The sequence below is a fragment of the Prosopis cineraria genome, unplaced genomic scaffold, assembly GCF_029017545.1.
Source record: "Prosopis cineraria cultivar Desert tree isolate PC_DT_omini unplaced genomic scaffold, ASM2901754v1 PC14, whole genome shotgun sequence".
NCBI lineage: Eukaryota > Viridiplantae > Streptophyta > Magnoliopsida > Fabales > Fabaceae > Prosopis > Prosopis cineraria.
In genome coordinates, this window is record NW_026555345.1 from 13,584,754 (window position 1) to 13,606,197 (window position 21,444).

A 21,444-nucleotide genomic window follows, 5' to 3' on the forward strand; every position below is an offset into this window, starting at 1 on the left:
TACTTTACTCATCCATATGGGGTTGAACCTAAAACAAGCAAGTTTTAGTGCTTTGATACACATTTAATAAGTTTCACAGATAAAGTGATTTTTCTCATTTTCTATTTCCATACACTCAACCCAACGGCTCTAAATAACTAGTTCTTGTCTCTAATGGCTATTTAACTCTATGGACTATAAATATAACACTTCAAAGATAATTTAAAGTTGCTTGAGCAATTTAAAATCATAGAGTTATGAAATTTACATTCTTCATATTGTCATATGAAAAATAGTTTTGAGCCATATCTATCATATTACTTCATCTGAGTATAAGTTCTTCATTGTACTCATTTTAGCTCTTAAAGAGAGTAATTATTGGGTAGTTAAATTATTCAAATTCAATATACTAAGAGAGGGGAAGGTTTCCCACTATAATTGAAAATGGCTGTTCTCTTAAGAAAGAGTTACTAACATTTAGTAAGAAGGTTATAATAGCTTACAAAGTGCCCTGATCAAACTTGTGAAAGATAATGAATAAATCTTAAGTGGTTTGCTTGGAGATTAGACATAGGTTCAAAGGTAGAGCTAAACTAAGATAAATCACAGTTTGCTTTTTTTCTTTCTCTTAACTCTTTATATTTTTAGCATATCTTGTTTGTGCTCTGTTTTAGTATTCTAAACTAAATTTGACATATTTACAAGCTCCTACTCAAACTCCCACTTGTAAATTCATTTTAACTATTCTTACTTACATTGTGTTTGTGAAATAAAATCATCATTCTTATAAAAAAATTTTTAGAACTTAAATTTGCTTAAAGTTACTCTTATATTTTGTCTTATTGAGAAAAAAGTTTCAAAGTATTGAAAACTCAATTAACACCCAATTTACCCCCTTTGTGGTGTGTTGCCATATCTAACAACTAAAAGCCATGTTAATTTTGATCAATGTAAAGTGGTGTGTACATGGTAGGATAGTGCTTGAAGTTAAGGTAAGCACATAATTACTGGGAGAATTTGAGGTTAGCATTCCATGCTAGAATGAAACCCATACCTTTTGATCAAACCCTATTCACCAAGTATAAACAAGAAATGATTTTGATATAGAAGAGGTTGTAAGAGTCACATTGCCATGACTTTAACAATAACTTGACCTCTTCTTTGCCTTGATTTTGCTTGAACCTCATCCACTGTCACCACCCACCATCAATAATATTTTGATGGTCTTAATTGTTAGTATAAAGTGTGTGAAATTTTTATAAATTACTTGAGTTAATTAAGGATTTTCTTCTGGATAAAAATGTGCTACCATATCAATACTATGATGCGAAGAAAATACTATGTCTGTTAGGCGTGAAGTAAAAAAAAAAAATACATGCATGCCCTAATGATTGTATACTCTATATAAAAGAATTTGAAGATGATATAAGTGTCTAATATGTGAGACATCAAGGTTGGATGTTAGGATTGAGAGAGAGGACTTGATGTGGATGGTAAATGATGATCATCTCACCTCATCACACATGCAATTATGGTTAATGTAAGTATCTTGTCTTAAATTAGCATAATTTAATAATTTAGCTAACTTGCTTATAATATTGTAGGTATATCCATCATGATTTGGTGTCATTAGTTTGGATTTATTTGCTTAGTTCACATGTAATGTCCACCTTGACATTACCAATAATTGCCACTTTATCATATCATAATGATAATTAGGAGCTACAGATTACTCTAAAGCTTACCATAACCACAAAAGGGTTAAAAAAATTAAACATTTAAAATTAGTTTGAAACTCATTTAGGATCCCATAAAAATCCTTCAAATAATTAGTTTGAGTTCAAATTTAATTTTTTTTAAAGATATAGGAAGTATTGGAAAAGTTTAAGAAGCAAAACACTTGAAAACATGGCCACAAATGTCATTTTAGTGTATTCTAGTACATAAGCTATGGTTAGTGGTCCATGCACTGCAGAATGTGGCACAAAAAGGCCAATTCAGTCTCTATGTCTTGTGCCATTGTTTGTGCACAACATGCTGTGGTGCATGTGTCACTGTTATGACAGAAAAATGCTGTCATGATAGCTTTTCAAGGTAAATTTTGAATGCTTACCATTTTCACATTTGATGTCTGATTAGAGTGATTCAAGCATCCATGTGAAGCTTGTTCAATAAACTAACTAATGGTACAAGTTTCATTACAATCTGACATCATATGAGAAGTTTAGATATTTAGATGCAAAAAATCAAATTTTAAAACAATTTACAAGCATTTAAGTACCAAAAATTCAAAACTTATACCATTAACCCATTTTGAAGCTTGAACCAAGTCCAATGGACTAATATATACCTAATTGACCATTCAAATATAAGATAACACATCAAATATAAAATTTGGCTACTTAATTTCAATTTCACCTAATATGGCCAAAATCACAAACATATATCATTTGGCCTCTTTATTACTACATAACCAACTAAGTTTACATTATCGCCATATGTATACAACATTCTTTGCATTTATACTAGTATTTTAGCCCTTTACCATAAAAATCACCACATATACAACATACAGCTAAAACACAATATAACATGATATAATACAAGGGCAACCAATTAAAATGATATGCATTCATAGTTGGCAACATATAATATCATATCTTTAGGGTTATGTGCACAACTCAAAATAAAATCAGGCATTACAGTACGTATAGCTACTCAACTAATCCTTGCCCGATTCCTTCCTTCACTTAAACTCAATAGTAGAACCTATAAAATAATACAATGGGGTGAGATAAAAATCTTAGTAACTAAGATAATCTACATTATTAATTAACATATTAAGTTATAAATAAGCTTTAAAATATACATAGAAAACACACAATATACAAATCAGTATAGTTACAATGCGTGAAAACTATTTACTTGATCTTACAATACTCCTGATTGAACCGATAAGCTATTTCACAAAATCAAACCATGTGTTTGGTTCTTAAGCTTACTATCCATAGTAGGACTACTTGGCCAAGGCATCTTAAACCACTTTTGGACTATAGGATCCCCTTATAACAAGTAATTAAGGTGTCATTACTCTAACATCATATCTTATGGATACTAAGGAGCAAAGTCTCTAACTTTGCACCCTTCCGAGTACTTAGGAGAGTAACTCCCTAATATTGCACCCTTTTCAAGCATTAAAGAGAAATAAAAGTTGCACCTGGCATCTCAAGGTGCTAGTAGTACTATATGAATTTATCTCTACTAACTCCATTAGGGTGACCTCCCACCCACTAACATGCCATATTTTATTACATATCTCCACTTGACTATGCATAATAACTTTCTAAACAAATATAATAGATCTTACCACTTACTTCAAAAACATGAAGTTTTATAAATCAATACTCCACACATTTTCTAAAATATTTAACTTTCACAAATATATATATATATATAACCAATCATACAAAATCAACTTGCAAATAACTTTTACAAGATAATAAATAATGTAAATTATCTAATTACTTTAACTCTTTTGTTATTAAAAGGATTACCCGTGATACTAAATCTCCTATTGGATAGTAGCAAGGTTCTCCACACCTTAATCTACAATAATAAGTATTGTTTATTAATTTTTAATTAATACAAGCATTATTAACTACCTATATCATTCTAATTCTCCTACTTTTCACTCCTATTCTAAATAAAGAAGCTAGTGAAGGTTACAACTACTGCACACAATCCCTTCAAGATTCCTTGTAGTTTTATCACAACATAACACTTAATATCTCAACTTGTCACACTTTAAAACCCCATAATTAAACTAGGGTATGATTCAACTCATTCCAAACAACACCTAAACTTCATATTATCACTTATCCAAGGTTAAGAAACTTAAATCAAGCTTTTAGAGTCATATGAAATCTTTAAAATATAGACTCATAGCCTTATCAATTCAAAGTAAATTTACTCACTTCTTAAATCCCTGAAAATAAGATGAAAAGATAGATGAGAGAAGTGGTAAATTTACCAAACATTTTAAGGATCTAATTTAGCTTCTAAAATACCCAAATTAAAGCCCTAGTTGTGGTGAAATCTTTTTCCTTCAAGTTCTAGGTTTTCCTCAACCAAAACTACCTTTTTTCTATTAATTTTCACATTTTTGAGCTGTCTAGCTGTGTCATGCAATACAACTCAAGGCACACAAGCCACGACTCACGACATAGAGAGCAAAATCTCACTTTTACTCCCCACGATGCAACATTATTCGATCCAGCTTTCACTCTTATTCAATTTAAAGCCAAATATGATCTAAAAAGCCAATTAACAACCCTAAAATATAATTAAATTAATTAATCATTTTTAACTAATTTCTCCTTTAATTAGGAATTTATTCTAGATTTAAAAATTATGGATGTTACATCACACCTAAAAGGTTGGGAACACTTCTGAGCTTAGAGACACACACACACATACACACACACACACACACCCCCACCTTAAAGGATATATATATATATATATATATATCTTAAAGGTTTTCTGAAGGAAAGGAATGCTATATTGCACCATATATCAACAAATAAAAAAAATTTGTATTTCATTATAATTTTATGAATTTTCTTTCTCTAACTCCTATTAATGTTTTTCTATAGTGGCCATTGATAGTTGGCACTTCTTATCATAAGAGCAACACCATCCTCTTCTTGTGCTCCCTTCACTATATAGTGGGGAAAGATTTAACAAAGACAGTGGACCAGTAAGTTCCCTTCACTATAAGGCATCATTTGTCATATTTATTAGTGATTGTTGACTTTGTAATGTTGATGATATGGTTATGAAGTTGTACTAGCATGTCGAGTTGGGGAAGCATACCCATGAGATCAAAGGCCCTATATAGATCAAGCCAAAGGTAAGAGCATATTTCTTGGTAGATAAATCTACTTAATTTTTAAAAATACTCATTTTGTTGTTCTTTTACAGAGTTGTGGACAATCAAAGAAATATCAATTATGTGGCTTGTATGTCATGTGGCACATTTTTAACATTATCAAGCATGTCATGACTTCCTTCACCTAAGAGATAAATGTATTACTTTGGTTTTTTACTTGGACTTTTTTTTTCCCTTCCTTTGGAATTTACTAATTGCTTTGGTTTTTCACTTTCAAATGTTGGAGCTTACTGAACCATTCCCTAGGGAGGATATTAATGAGGTCAAGCAATGGTGGATGAAGTTTTTTATAAAGCTTCATATGAGGTAGTAAGTAGTTTTTTAGAGTTTTTTATCTAGCAATTGTTAGTTTGATTAGTTTGTTGCAATGTTCAATTGTACATATTTTAAGATTTATATGAATTAGATATTTGAATTGAATATTATTTCAATTGATTAATTTATATTAGTTATTGATTATGTTAGATTGTACTGGATTGGACTGTCTAGTTTTTATTTGTAGGTTGTATGAAAAATTTGTCTTAGAAAACATGGGGTTGTAAATAAAACAAGGGAAATATTTAAACAAAAGACTAGTTTCTAAACTGACTATAATATTAACTAGTTTAGAAAATGTACTTTCTAAAGAGGTTATCATTTTATAACTAGTTTAGAAGATTATTTCTGTTTTTTTCTGTTATTATAGGTCAACATTTTAAACTAGTTAAACAACTAGTGTTTAACTAGTTTAGAAATTTATTTTCTAAACTAGTTGTTTAATTAGTTTAGAAAGTCCTAGACTTTCTAAATTTCCTATATCTAAACCGGTGTTGTGGTAGTGATTTAAAAAGTCCTAGCATTTACAGATGATTTAGATAACATTTTCTATACTGGTGATTTAGTATTATTGAATATTCTGAAGAGTTTATATGAAAACTTGATTGTTAAATAAATGCATTAAGGAATTTAGATCATCTTTCTTTAAGAGAATAATGGAATATGGTCTTGAACCACCATATATGAATGCTTTTATATCCCAATTTATGATATTTCATTAATTTGCAATGAAGTTATCTATTTGATACATGTCTAGGAATTAGTATAGGGAAAATGACAATAAAGTCCTTTCAAATTATATAAATAACAAGTTAATCCGTTAAAATTCAATCTTTTCATTGAAGTCCCTAGGGACTTTTCTTTCATTATCAAATTTATATAAATGAATAAATTGCCCTTATTAGAAATAAAATTAGCATAAATTTTGCTTAAAAAATTAGAACTTTTCCTTTTATATTTGCAGCAATGCAATAACAAATCATAACTTTTCATGTCAAATTTTTGATATTGTTATAAGTGTTGGAAATAAAAAGTAATGATCACAATTTTTATTAAAATAATTAAAACTTTACTTCTTATATTCACAACAGTGTAATAGCAAATCACAAGTTCATATGTTAAATTCCTCAAATTACTACAAGTGTTGGAAATAATAAGTAATGATTACAAGTTTTATCTAAATAATCACAACTTTGTTTCCTATATTCATGACAATGCAATAGTAGATCACAACTTCGCATGTCAAATTCTTGATATTGCTACAAAGGGAATTTTGGTCATTTATATAAATTCATCCATGAAAGAAAAGTTCTTAGGAACTTCAGTAAAATTATGACATTTTGAGAGATTGAATTGTCATTTATACAATTCAAAGGGATTTTATTGTTATTTTCCCATTATTATATGTGGTTGCTTACCTTATTTAAGATACATGTCTAGTTCACACACGAGTTGACGTTCAATAAGTTATTTATTTGTAAAAACACGTATATTATGATTATTTATTAATAACCTTTTTTGTTTATTCCCAAAAAAATACAACAAATGAAAAATGTGTTCATATCCAAATCTATAGAGAAGTTGTTTTAAAATATTATATAAAGGCAATGATTCATGTAACATCCTAGATTTTAAATATGAGAATCTTAAGTGTTTAGAAGGGTATAGTGATAAAATTAAGTGAATTTTGATTAATGATGCTTTTGGAAGACTAATGTAGCTAATGAATCATTAGACAGCCTTACAAGAGGGCTAGATTGGAGTTTGAGCGGGTTGTGGCGCAGAGAGAGGTTTAATTTGTGTGTGGGGATCTCAGTAGCATGTGTCGTTGTGCATGTGCAAAATCTACAAAAATCGATCTTGCAAAACCAAACTGAAATCAAAACTAGGAGAAGAGAAAATGTGAGAAAGTGTAACACTTGCGCCAAGTGTTATCCAAAAAAATCACACAATTCAAATAAACCAAGTGTAGTTAAGGAGTTGATCCTAAAACCAACTTAGGAAACAATCATTTAAATCACTAAACAGATACATGATTGCAAAATAAACATTTAAAACCTTTTAAAAAAAGTTGTATGTTTTACCTATAGCGCATAGAAGCAAGCTAGGCGAAAGCGGGGTAAAAAAGTTGTTGTCATGACAGCCCTCCTGGGCCAACTTCTGAGAGGTGTCATTTTGTCATTCGATCCTCGACCGAAGTAATTTTAAAGCTCACATGTCCTTCTTAATGATTGCTAGTAATGTACCAAATTTTAAAAAGATTTAATGGTCGGATTAAAAGTTGGACATGTTACAAGTTTGGTCATTTTTGCTGTCATGTGTAATGTCCACCTTGACATTACCAAAATTCACCACACAATCACAACAACCAATCATAATTAGGAGCAAGGATTTGCTCCTAATCTCACATTATATATAAAAGGGTTAAAACTAATAATCTTTTAAAAATAATTGAGGAATATTTGGGATCCTATAAAAACCCTTTAAATTGATAGTTTGAGCTCAAACTTAATGATTTATAAAGGCATTGGAAGCATAGAAAAGTTTTGGGAAGCAAACCACTTTAAAACAGAGCCAAAAATGTCATTTTTGAGTGTTTTGGTACATGCACCGCAGCTTGTGGCACATAATGCCATGTTTTCTTGCTGTACCATGCACTGCGGCTTGCGCAAAATGCGCCGTAGCATACTTATCCCTGACAGCAATGCTGTCATGACAACTTTTCTGGACAAACTTTGAACACACGCCATTTTTACATCCGATGTCCGATTAGAGTGATTCAAGCGCCCACGTGAAGCTTATTCAATAAGATAACTAATGGTACAAGTTTCGTTACAATCCGACACTATATGAGAATTTTAAACACTCGGATGTAAAAGTCAGTTTTTTAAAGAAATTTTCAACCATCTAAGTACCCAAAACTCATAACTTATACCATTAATCCATTGTGAGCCTTGAACCAAGTCCAATAGACCAAAATACACTTGAGTGACCAATCAAACACACAAAAATAATCAAACACAAAATTTGGCCACTCAATGGCCATTTTGCCTAATATGGCCAAAATGCACAATTAGCACTACAAGCACTATTTGGCCTCTATTGCCACATAATACATTACCAATACATTATCACCACTTAGATAAAACATTCCTTGCACTTGTATTAGTATTTTAACCCATCACCATAAAAATTCCCACATATTCACATCACATACCATATTAGGCTAAAATACAAAACAACATAGTATGAAACAAGTGCAACCAATCAAAATGATATGCATTCTTAGTTGGCAACATATAATATTATAACAAGTTTATGTACACTACTCAAACCAAAATCGGGCGTTACTATTCGATGTAGCAAATCTACAAATCCTTGCCTGATTCCTTCCCACGCTCAATCTCAACTGTAGAACCTGTAAAAATGATAATCCATGGGGTGAGATAAAAATCTCAATAGCTAAGATAATCTACATTATTGATTAACAAGCTAAGTTATAAACAAGCATTAAAATAAGTGACATAATCACATTATATAATATCACCATAAATTTACATGCATGATCCCTAACCATCCGGTCCTCCAATACTCCCGACCAAACCAGTAGGCTATTTCACAGAACTGAATCACATGTATTGTCCCCAAGCTCACCATCTATGGTAGGACTACCCGGCCAAGGTATGCTAAACCACTTCCGGACTACTGTTTCCCCCTATTACAAGTAATTGGGGTGTCGTTACTCCAACACTACATCCTACGGATGCTAAGTAGTATAGTCTCCAACTCCGCACCCTTTTGGGTACTAAGGAGGGTAAGTCTCCAATACCGCACCCATTTTCGGGCACTAAGGAGAGTAAATGCTACACTTGGTGTCCCGAGGTGCTAGCAATGCCATATGGACTTAAATCTTCACTATCTCCACTAGGGTGACCTCCCACCCTCTAATATGCCACATTTCACTACATATCTCTACTTGACCATGCATAATCAACTTTTCAAACAAGCATAGCAAAATATTTCCATTTACTTCAAAAATATAGAATTTTACAAACCAATACTCCACTTTTTCTAAAAATAGTTAACCTTTAAAGAATTTATGCATATATACTCAACAACTCATAGAAAAGCAACTTGAGAATAACTTATACAAGGTAATAAACAATGCAAATTATCTAGTTACCTCAATCCTTTTGTTACTAAAAGGGTTACTCGTGGTATTAAATTTCTTCTTGTGTCAAGGTAAGTCTTCCCACACCACAATCTACATCAACAAGTATTATATGTTAATTTTCAATTAACACAAGTACCATTAGCTAATAATAAGTTCCCAATTCTCCCACTTCTCACTCAAATTCTCAACAAATACACTTGTCAAGATTAGAATTTGTTCACTTCATTCCTTCAAGTCACTTTCTAATTCTATCATAACATAAAACTCAATATCTCAACTTATCACACTTCAACACCCTATGATCAAGATAAAGCTTGATCCCACTCCTACTAAACAACAAAGTAGCTTCATATTACTACATATCCAAGATCAATAAACCTAAATTAAACCTTTATAGTCAATAGAAACCTTCAAAACATTGACTCATGGCTTAATGCTATCAGACCAAATTCTCACTCTTTCAAATCCCATAGAAAATGATATGAAAAGATAGAGGAGAAGGGTAGGAAACTTACCCAAGAGTTTGAAGGCTCAAATGATCTTCAAAATCCTTTCAAATTGATGCCCTAGCAATGCCTAAAGTTTCCCCCTTCGTGCTCTAGGTTTTCCACCCCAAAATCTGATTTTTTCTGTTGATTCCCGAAAATTTAAGTTGCCTGCTGTGCATGCCACATAAGCCGCGACTCATGGCGCAGCGAGCAACAACTTGATTTTGCTCCCCCTAATGCTTTTCGACTTGATCCGACTTTCATCCTATCTCAATTTAGAGCCAAATATGACCTAAAAATCCAATTAGCCACCCAAAAACATAATTAAATAAATTAATCATATTTTTTAACTAATTTATCCCTTAATTAATCCATTTTTCCAGATTTAAAGTTTTAGGATGTTACAGTTCTCCCTTCCTTTAAAGGAATTTTTCCCCCAAAATTCAAGAACAACCACAACACACACATAGGGAAACAGATAAGGATATTGTTGCTTCATTTTGTCCTCTGTCTCCCAGGTAGCATTACTAGGAGCCATTCCTTTCCACACCACCTTAACCAGTCGAATAGTCTTGTTCCGTAATTGCTTATCTTTAATATCCACTATTTGTTCTGGCTCTGCTCGATATGTCATATTCTCTTGCAGCTCTACCTCTTCGGGTTCAATCACATGAGATGGATCAGGTTGATATTTCTTTAGTTGAGAAACATGAAAAATATCATGAATCCTAGATAATTGTGGTGGCAAGGTGATTTGGTAGGCAACTGGCCTAACTTTCCTGAGAATCTCAAATGGACCTATGAATCGAGGAGATAATTTTTTTACTCTGATTGACCTCCTGATTCCTGTCACAGGTGAAACTCTTAGAAAAACATGGTCACCAACCGTAAACTCCAACGGCCTTCACTGTTTATCCGCATAACTCTTTTGCCTACTCTGAGCCGTTAGAAGTTTTTGCCTTATCATTGGAATCTTTTGCGTCGTTTAGTCTACAATATCAGGACCCATAATGCCTCTCTCACTCAATTCAACCCAACAAAGAGGAGATTGACATTTTCTTCCATATAATGCCTCATAGGGAGCCATCCCTATACTGGAGTGGAAATTATTATTATAGGCAAACTCAGCCAAAGGAAGATGGCTATCCCAATTTCCTCTTAGTTCTAAGGCACAAGCTCTCAACATGTCTTCTAGAGTCTATATAGTCCTTTCTATCTGTCCATCAGTCTGTGGATGATACGCTATGCTGAATCTTAATTCAATACCCATTACTCTCTGTAACGCTTTCCAAAAGTTCAAAGTGAACCTCGGGTCATGATCATAGACAATGTCCTTTGGCACCCCATGCAATCTCACAACTTCTCGAATGTAGATCTCTACTAACTTCTCTAATGAATCACTTATTCATACTGCCAAGAAATGGGCTGACTTTGTCAACCTATCTACAATCACCCAGATAGAATCATGACTGGATTGGGTTCTTGGTAATCCTGAAATGAAATCTATAGATATACTATCCCACTTCCACTTCGGTATCTCTAGTAGTTGTAAAGTTCTTGCTGGTCTCTGATGCTTAATTTTAACCTTTTGATAAATTAAACACTGAGACACAAAATCTGTGACATCTCTTTTCATTCCAGGCCACCACCAATACCGCTTCATATCCTGGTATATATTAGTTTCTCTAGGGTGAATTGTATATCTATTCTTTTGTGCCTCATTCAGAATTTTCTTTCTCAAATCACCCTCATCTGGTACACAAACCCGATCTCAATATACAATATATCTATCATCACTGAAACCAAAGTTTGTGGTTCACCTTTCCTTCACATCTTCTTAAATTTTCAATAGATACTCATCCTTAAGCTGTGCTGTCCTTAACTCTCTCCAAAACTCATTGGTAATCTCTATGGAATGTAGGCCACACAAAGTGAATTCTGGTGAGTCATGCTGAATATCCAAGTAGGATTCTAGCAATTTGTGCTCTTGCACTATTAAATAAGCGACATGCAATGACTTTCGACTTAAGGCATCTGCAACCACATTTGCTTTCCTCGGATGGTATTTAATTTTGAAGCTATAGTCCTTTAAGAACTCTATCTACCTTCTCTGCCTCATATTAAGTTCCTTCTGATCCATTAAATATTTCAGGCTCTTATGGTCACTGAAAATACTAAACACTGCTCCATACAAATAATGCCGCCAAATCTTTAGTGCAAACACAACTGCAGCAAGCTCTAAGTCATGAGTGGGGTAATTTTTTTCATGTAGCCTGAGCTGTCTAAAGGCGTAAGCCACTACTCGCTCATCTTGCATCAACACACATCCCAAACCTTTTAGAGATGCATCTATATATACTTCATATGGCAATTATGGATTAGGAATAATCAACACCGGTACCGTAGTCAGTTTCTCCTTTAACTTTTGAAATGCGATCTCGCACTTGTCATCCCAAATGAACGGCTGATCTTTTCGAGTCAACTTAGTCAATGATGAAGCTATCTAAGAGAAACCTTGGATAAATCTATGATAATATCTAGCCAATCCTAGAAAACTCTGTATTTCAGTCACAGAACTAGGTCTTTCCCATTTCAACATCGCATCCACTTTATATAGATCCACCGTAATCCCTTCTGCCGACACAACATGTCTTAGAAATCGAACCTCTCATAGCCAGAACTCACACTTGCTAAGCTTGGCATAGAGCTTGTTGTCCTTCAAAATTTGTAGCACAATTCTCAAATGCTTTGCATGCCGCTCCTCGTTTTCAGAATATATCAGAATGTCATCAATAAATACCACAACAAACTGATCTAGGTAAGGCCTAAATATACGGTTCATGTAGTCCATGAAAACTACATGAGTATTTGTTAACCCAAATGGCATGACTAGGAACTCATAATGCCCATATCTGGTACGGAAAGCCGTCTTGGGTACATCCTCCAAGCGCACTCTCAATTGATGGTATCCTGACCTTAGGTCAATTTTTGAGAAAACCAAAGCTCCCACCAATTGATCTAACAAATCATCAATCCTTGGTAAAGGATATTTGTTCTTCACCATCACCTTATTCAACTGTCTATAATCAATACAAAGCTGTAAGCTACCATCCTTCTTCTTAACAAATAGCACAGGTTGTCCCCAAGATGACACACTAGGTCTAATAAATTCTTTTTCAAGTAGCTCCTTTATTTACTTCTTCAACTCAGCTAACTCCATTAGTGACATCTGATATGGTGCTTTTGAGATTGGTTCAGTTCTTGGCACTAGGTCTATGGTGAACTCCACTTCCCTTTCTGGAGGTAAACCGGACATTTCAGTCGTAAATACCTCAGGGAATTCATTCACTACCCCAATCTTATCAATACTTCTATCGTAGACCCCATGCACTGAGAAGAAAACTATATAAGCCATACACCCTTGTTGCATCAATTTCTCTGCTTGTACCACTAATAAAAGCTTAGACTCGCTAGGAATATTAACCAGTGTAGTATGTACAGGTAACAAAACTATCTTCCTAGCACAGTTCAAGGTGGCATTATTTGCCATCAACTGATTCATACCGATAATCACGTCCAAACCTTTTATAGGAATCTGGATTAAATCTAGAGTGGTCGAATGATTTTCAAACTTTACTTCTATATTCAAACATGCCTTATTGGTCATATCAAACGACCTAGATGGCGTAGACAATTTAATCACATAAGGCAATTCATGTAAAGGAAGTCCCAAACTCTCTACACATTCATATGAAATAAATGAATGTGTAGCACCAGAATCAAATAATGCTTCAATTTGTTGCTTGCAGATAGAAATAATACCTTTTATCAAATTCAATGACACTCTTGCCTCCTTCTGAGATAGTGTGTAGACTCGTCCTAGAATGGTAAATCTCTGCTCTACCATCTCCACTATTCCCTTGGGGCATTATCTTGCTAGATGGCCAGGTTTCTCACATTTAAAACATGCCCAACACCTCCCAGGATGTGACCACCCACACTTAGCACATGGTGGTGGTCGAGCTGTACTTAAAGTTGGGGCAGGCATATTAGAAGCCTGTCGGGATGGTTATGGAACACCAGAACTGCTAAAACCACCCCTCTGAAATGTTCCTCGAGTCTGTGATCTTCTAACAAAACTTTTCTTGCCCGGTGCTATAGAACTACTCGAGCCATATCTTGTCTTCTTAGAGACTCCACCCAAAGGGCCTAGGGAGGACGAGAACCTCCCATGACTATCTCATCTCTTTTTTACTTCTACTTCTCGACCCCTTCTTGCCGTAATTCGGAGCTGATTACACATGTCAGTGTATGTGGTTACTCCTAGCAGAGTAATCAGCTGTCTATATTCAAGCCTCATCTTTTCCAAAAGCCTCTTGGCCTTCCACTCGCTATCATTGGTCTCTTTAGATAAGTAAAAAAATTTGACAACTGATTAAACTTCTGAATGAATGCTTCCTCATCAAGGTCTCCCTACCGAAATACATGAAAATCGGCCTCCTTCTCATCTTTAAATGCTGGAGGAAAATGATGATCAAAGAACATTTCTTTAAATTCTTCCTATGTTAGCTGACGTCCATCCACTGGTCTTGTAGAATTCCACCAGTGTTTAGCATCTTGAACAAGATATACTGTGTCTATAATCACCTTTTGTTCTATAGAGCACATTACCACCTCAAAGATGGTTTCAACTCTCTCTATCCATTTCTCCGCTTCTCCTTCCTTTATAGTTCCATTAAAGGTTGGAGGGTTAAACTGAGAGAAAGTTCTCCATGCTCAATCAATAGCCATCCCTTGAACATCTCCATCTGCCCTCGTCCCAGACGATCCAGGTCTACTACCAGAACCATGAGATGGTTCCAATTTGCTCTCATGAGCTTCCTCTTGCCTCCTTTGTTCCTCCTCATGACCTCTATTTCAGAGCAGAACAGTGTGGTCTTGAACAGTCTTCTGGATATCCCTCATCATATCCCGCAATTCTTCAAGAATTGCATCATTACCCTGGGGCCTTTGTTGCTGTTCCACTTGTATCTCCGGCTGTACCTCCGGTATAGGCCCATCATTCTCTGGTAAATTACCAGCATTTTGAATACTTCTCCTAACTATTTTCTCCCCTCCTAAGGAAGAAACCAAGTAGAAAAGGGAAATTAATGGGAAGGAAAGGAAGTGAGACAAAGGGAAAGAGTTGTGTACATAAAGTTACCAACTAATAAGAATGAATGCAATATACACATCACCACAACCAGATCTCAGAACCTGAGAAACTGCTACTAAAATATGATTAATTAAGGGATAAATTAGTTAAAAAATATGATTAATTTATTTAATTATGTTTTTGGGTGGCTAATTAGATTTTTGGGTCATATTTGGCTCTAAATTGAGATAGGATGAAAGTCGGATCAAGTCGGGAAGCATCAGGAGGAGCAAAATCAAGTTGTTGCTCACTACGCCATGAGCCGCGGCTTGCGTGGCATGCGCTGCAGTGCATGGCACAGTAGGCAACTTAAATTTTCAGGAATCAGTAGAAAAAATTAGATTTTAGGGTGGAAAACCTAGAGCACGAAGGGGACAACTTTGGGCACTACTAGGGCATCAATTTGGAAGGATTTTAAAGATTATTTGAGCCTTCAAACTCTTGGGTAAGTTTTCTATCCTTCTCCTCTACCTTTTCATCTCATTTTTCATGGGATTTGGAAGAGTGAGAATTTGGTCTGATAGGATTAAGCCATGAGTCAATGTTTTAAAGGTTTCTGTTGACTTTAAAGGTTTAATTTAAGTTTATTGATCTTGGATATGTGATAATATGAAGCTACTTTGTTGTTTAGTGGGAGTAGGATCAAGCTTTATCTTGATCATAGGGTGTTGAAGTGTGATAAGTTGATATATTGAGTTTTATATTGTGATAGAATTAGAAAGTGACTTGAAGGGATGAAGTGAACAAATTCTAATCTTGACAAGTCTATTTGTTGAGAATTTGAGTGAGAAGTGGGAGAATTAGGAGCTTATTATTAGCTAATGGTGCTTGTGTTAATTGAAAATTAACATATAGTACTTGTTGATGTAGATTGTGGTGTGGGAAGACTTACCTTGACACAAGAAGAAATTTAATACCACGAGTAACCCTTTTAGTAACAAAAGGATTAAGGTAACTAGATAATTTGCATTGTTTATTACCTTGTATAAGTTATTCTCAAGTTGCTTTTCTATGAGTTGTTGAGTATATATGCATAAATTCTTTAAAGGTTAAATATTTTTAGAAAAAGTGGAGTATTAGTTTGTAAAATTCTATATTTTTGAAGTAAATGGAAATATTTTGTTATACTTGTTTGAAAAGTTGATTATGCATGGTCAAGTGGAGATATGTAGTGAAATGTGGCATATTAGACGGTGGGAGGTCACCCTAGTGGAGATAGTGAAGATTTAAGTCCATATGGCATTGCTAGCACCTCGGGACACCAGGTGTAGCATTTACTCTCCTTAGTGCCCGAAAATGGGTGCGGTGTTGGAGACTTACTCTCCTTAGTACCCAAAAGGGTGCAGAGTTAGAGACTATGCTCCTTAGCATCCGTAAGATGCAGTGTTGGAGTAACGACACCCCAATTACTTGTAATAGGGGGAAACAGTAGTTTGGAAGTGGTTTAGGATACCTTGGCCGAGTAGTCCTACCATGGATGGTGAGCTTGGGGACCAGAAATGTGGTTTGGTTCTGTGAAATAGCCTATTGGTTTGGTCGGGAGTATTGGAGGACCAGATGGTTAGAGATCATGCATGCAAATTTGTGGTGATATTATATAATGTGATTATGTCACTTATTTTAATGCTTGTTTATAACTTAGCTTGTTAATTAATAATGTAGATTATCTTAATTACTGAGATTTTTATCTCACCCCATGGATTATCATTTTCACAGGTTCTACAGCTGAGATTGAGCGTGGGAAGGAATTGGGCAAGGATTTGTAGATTTGCTACATCGAATAGTAATGCCCAATTTTAGTTTGAGTAATGTACATAAACTTGTTATGATATTATATGTTGCCAACTAAGAATGCTATTTTGATTGGTTGCACTTATTTCATACTATGTTATTTTGTATTTTAGCCAATATAGTATGTGATGTGAATATGTGGGAATTTTTGTGGTGATGGGCTAAAATACTAATACAAGTACAAGGAATGTTTTATCTAAGTGGTGATAATGTATTGGTAATGTATTATGTGGCAATAGAGGCCAAATAGTGCTTGTAGTGCTAATTGTGCATTTTAGTCATATTAGGCAAAATGGCCATTGAGTGGCCAAATTTTTTGTTTGGTATGTTTTTGTATGTTTGATTGGTCACTCAAGTGTATTTTAGTCTATTGGACTTGGTTCAAGCCTCACAATGGGTTAATGGTATAAGTTATGAGTTTTGGGTACTTTGATGGTTGAAATTTTTTTTGAAAAACTGACTTTTGCATCTAAGTGTCTAAAATTCTCATACGGTGTCAGATCGTAACAAAACTTGTACCATTAGTTAGCTTATTGAATAAGCTTCATGTGGGCACTTGAATCACTCTAATCAGACATTGGATGTAAAAATGGCGGGCGTTCGAAATTCGCCCAAAAAAGCTGTCATGACAGCATTGCTGTCAGGGATAGGTACGCCGTGGCGCATTTTGCGCAAGCCGCAGTACACGGTACAGCAAGAAAACATGGCATTCTATGCCACAAGCCGTGGCGCACAGACCACGAGCCACAGTGCATGTACCAAAACACTTAAAAATAACATTTTTGACCTTGTTTTGAAGTGGTTTGCTTCCCAAAACTTTTCCATGCTTCCAATACCTTTATAAATAATTAAGTTTGAGCTCAAACTATCAATTTAAAGGGTTTTTATGGGATCCTAAATATTCCTTAATTATTTTTAAAAGATTATTAGTTTTAACCCTTTTATATATAATGTGAGATTAGGAGGAAATCCTTGCTCCTAATTATGATTGGTTGTTGTGATTGTGTGGTGAATTTTGGTAATGTCAAGGTGGATATTACATCATGACAGTTTTTTTAGCTGTCATGATAGCACCTCTGGACTAACTTTTAGAGTGCACCATTTCATCATCCAACCTCTTATCAGAGCAAGTCTAGAGCCCACATGTCTCATTCAAAGGATACTATAAGTGTATCAAATTTCAAAAAGATTCAATGGTTGGATCAAAATTCGTGCATGTCCTAACATCACACTATTACTGTCATGACAGCACCTCTAGACCAAATTTTAGAGTGTGCTATTTCTCTGTCCGGTGTCCAATTGATGTAATTCCAAAGCCCACACGAAGCTTATAAAAAGTTTTACTTGTGACCTAAATTTTAAAGAAATCCAACAATCGGATTAAGATTTGGATACCCAAATATAAAAGTGCAGTTTTTTGGTAAAAACTATTTTTAAAATTGTCCAAATCTCATCTTAATGGTCATAAACTTGTGAGAACATTTTGGACATGTCAAATAGGACTAAAAACAACTGATAGAACATTTAAATGATAGAAAAACCCTTTATACCAAAATTTAACCAACCGAGTGCCATTTCTCAAAATGGACCCTAAGTCTCCAAAATTCACAAATCACACGAGTGGTCAAAAACCATTCTAAATATCATACACACATATGAATACACATGCTAAATATTTTTACTTGGCTCAGAGATCTCCGTGGGGCCCACGCAGCCACTCTCTCTATCCAAGGTTAATGTTTGCCCATAACACACCATTTGCAATGCAATCACTTTGCATTTGCTTGTGGAATCACATATATACCAACATAAATATCTGCTTGTGGTAGAAACTTGGTTTACTAAATAAATCCATCAAAACCATGTACCATAACCAAGTTTCCTAACCATAAGCCTACAAACAAACAAAAATTCATACACAAGCCATACAATCCACACATATTCACACACATATTTACATAATCATATCCTGCTAGAACCCTAATCCTAAATACATTACAATAGATTTCCTCAAAAGAAAGGGGTTGTAGTTCTTTACAATCTATAAACAACCCCTAGCTCTGCTTCTTTCCTCGTCCACTACTGGTTCCTTCACCCAGACCTGAAAATATTGAAAAGAAAAGGGGTGAGACAACCATAGTCTCAGTAACGGAGAAATCTACATTGATTATTACAAAGTAAGCCATAATCGAATAAACGAATAATAAATTCAATGTAGTATATAATTTAACCATTTAAAATGCATGAACGCATGACGTAGGCCAGTATGGCCTTTCATGACTAATATAATGCCCCTGGCACTCTTTAACTCGCTGCTAAACCTTATACCTACTTGTACCTCTACAGGCACAAAACACAATCTAAGACACGATATAATCCACCGAACTGCCTATGCCCCTTCGATGTGAATCTTGAGCAATCGAAGCTAACTCCCTCCCAAAGCTAGCCCGACTTACTCTTCATGTAAGGGCTACCTTAGCCTAGGCACTCAACCTCACACTTTATACGTCAAATTTCCTCCCCTACTAAAAGGTGTCGAACACTCAATACACTAACTACTTTAATACACTAAGCCTACGATACGTAAGGCAACACTGAGTATTGGCGGTGTGCCATGGAATATTACAAGTCCACACCTTCTCATTGGTGAACTTCCACCGAGATCATGCCTTTTACTCTTATCTATCTTTTCTGAGTATTGACCACTTCAACACTCTAAGGTAGTATAACATTTATAAATCTTCCTTAAGTTCCTTAGCCTATTTAAGGTACCTAACTTAGTTACACTTCCTTAAGTGCAACTTCTATTCTTTATGACTACAATACATGAAAACAATCTCATTCCTTAAAAACATTGTTGTTAAACAATTAGAAAACATATTTGTACTATAATCAAAATAATACCCCATAACCCCTTATAAAGGACATTTAATCTTTTAAAACATGTCATGCATGATAGCTAGTAATATTTATTCAAAAATTTCTAAACAAAGTAATAAGAAATATAAACTTTCCTGTTACCTCAACCCTTTAGTACCAAAAGGGTTTCTCTTGTACAAAATAGGACTTGGCTTATTTCTTAACTTCTCAATAAGTTCCACCAATAATTCCCTATAACATATGAGTGATCTATATCACTTGTCATGACAAATAGCATTAATGAAGACTATAATTCATGCCACACAACTTAGGTCAATGAGCCATAATTCATTCCAATAGTCCATATATCAAACCAACCATTCACATAATTTCACCTAACCACCAAAACCATTTATTAGCCACCACTAGGCCAATTTTCAATTCATATAATTTTTAATTAATTAAAAATCTTTACTTAGTGTCACCAACTTTCACTATTAGCTCTTATAATAAAAACCAAACCTTAATTTAAATCTTATTGGGCTTAAATAGAAAAATTATAATTAAGTCCATAGGTTTAAACCATTGAGGAGAAAAATCCAACCTCTTGGGGTTTGACTTTTGCCCTAAAACTTTATTTTTTATCCAAATACCCACTCAAAACATTAAGGCATTATGTAGAAACTCAAAACAACCTCCCAATGACCTAAGAAAACTAAAGCTTATGAGAATAAAGTCTTTTGGATCAAATTTTAGAAATTTTATGTTCTAAAAATTGAAGAAAATCAAGAGGAAAGGAAGAAGATTGAAGTAGAAAGTTTACCTATCGTGTAGTCGAGCTTGCAACAATCGTAAAGCCTCCTAAATTTAAGCCTAACTCCTTCTTTTTCTCCTCTCTTCTTCCTCTCACTCTCTCATTTTCTTTCTCTTTATTTCTTTGCTTTCTTTTTTTCAATTCTATGTGAAATGGGTCTTAAAAAACTGATCCAAAAACTTTGAAAAAAAAATTATAAGGAAGGGCCTAACATTTCTTAATTATAGCATAAAAGCCCGGGTCAACTTTGGTAATTTTTCCCATAGTTAAAAATAAAATAAAAATTAACTTTTTCTTAGTAAATTTCAAACTCGGGACCTCTATCATACTATTCTTAATTTTAATTTAAGTATACATATTTTATTTATATAGTTTTTTTATAAATTCAAGTCTTAAAATTTCATGATGTTGCAGAAGGCAATGAGTAGCAATCAACAGGGGCTAGGCCTCGACCATGGAATCAATTTGAAAGTATTTAGAGCAAGATTTATCTTTAGGTAAACTTCATCCACCTCTCCTTCTCCCTTTATGTAAATTTTTTGAAGTTTAGGGTAATGTGGGACATGATTTTGGTTGTTCTTAGGTAATGACTAAGCCTACTACCTTAGTTAAAGTCATGAAAAGTTAAATCAAGTCTCTAAACCTAAATTTATAAATTATATAGTGATTTAAAATTTTTAGGTAGGATTTGGACAAATCCTAAGTAGAAATTAGGAGATTAAGAGTAATGTAGGTAAAGATTTAAGGTTTTTAGTGTGTTTGGATGTTAAATATAATTAATGGAGTGTGTTGGAAGAATTGATTGGATTAAATTAAGGTTTTGGGTATAATGAATACTTGAAATTATGTTAAAAATGGGGTAATTAGCGTATAGATTAA

The 21,444-nt window shown here is 34.1% G+C and overlaps 1 protein-coding gene across 1 annotated transcript; it reads right to left on the reverse strand.

Moving 5' to 3' along the window:
• Positions 1–13,100: 13,100 nt before the first annotated feature.
• On the reverse strand, positions 13,101–13,814 carry LOC129292332 (uncharacterized). The gene is made up of 2 exons (XM_054929905.1): positions 13,730–13,814; positions 13,101–13,645 (listed from the first exon to the last, which is right to left on the reverse strand). The coding sequence occupies exons 1-2, from the start codon at positions 13,812–13,814 to the stop codon at positions 13,101–13,103; spliced, it is 630 nt and encodes a 209-aa protein (XP_054785880.1).
• Between the last annotated feature and the right edge of the window lie 7,630 nt (positions 13,815–21,444).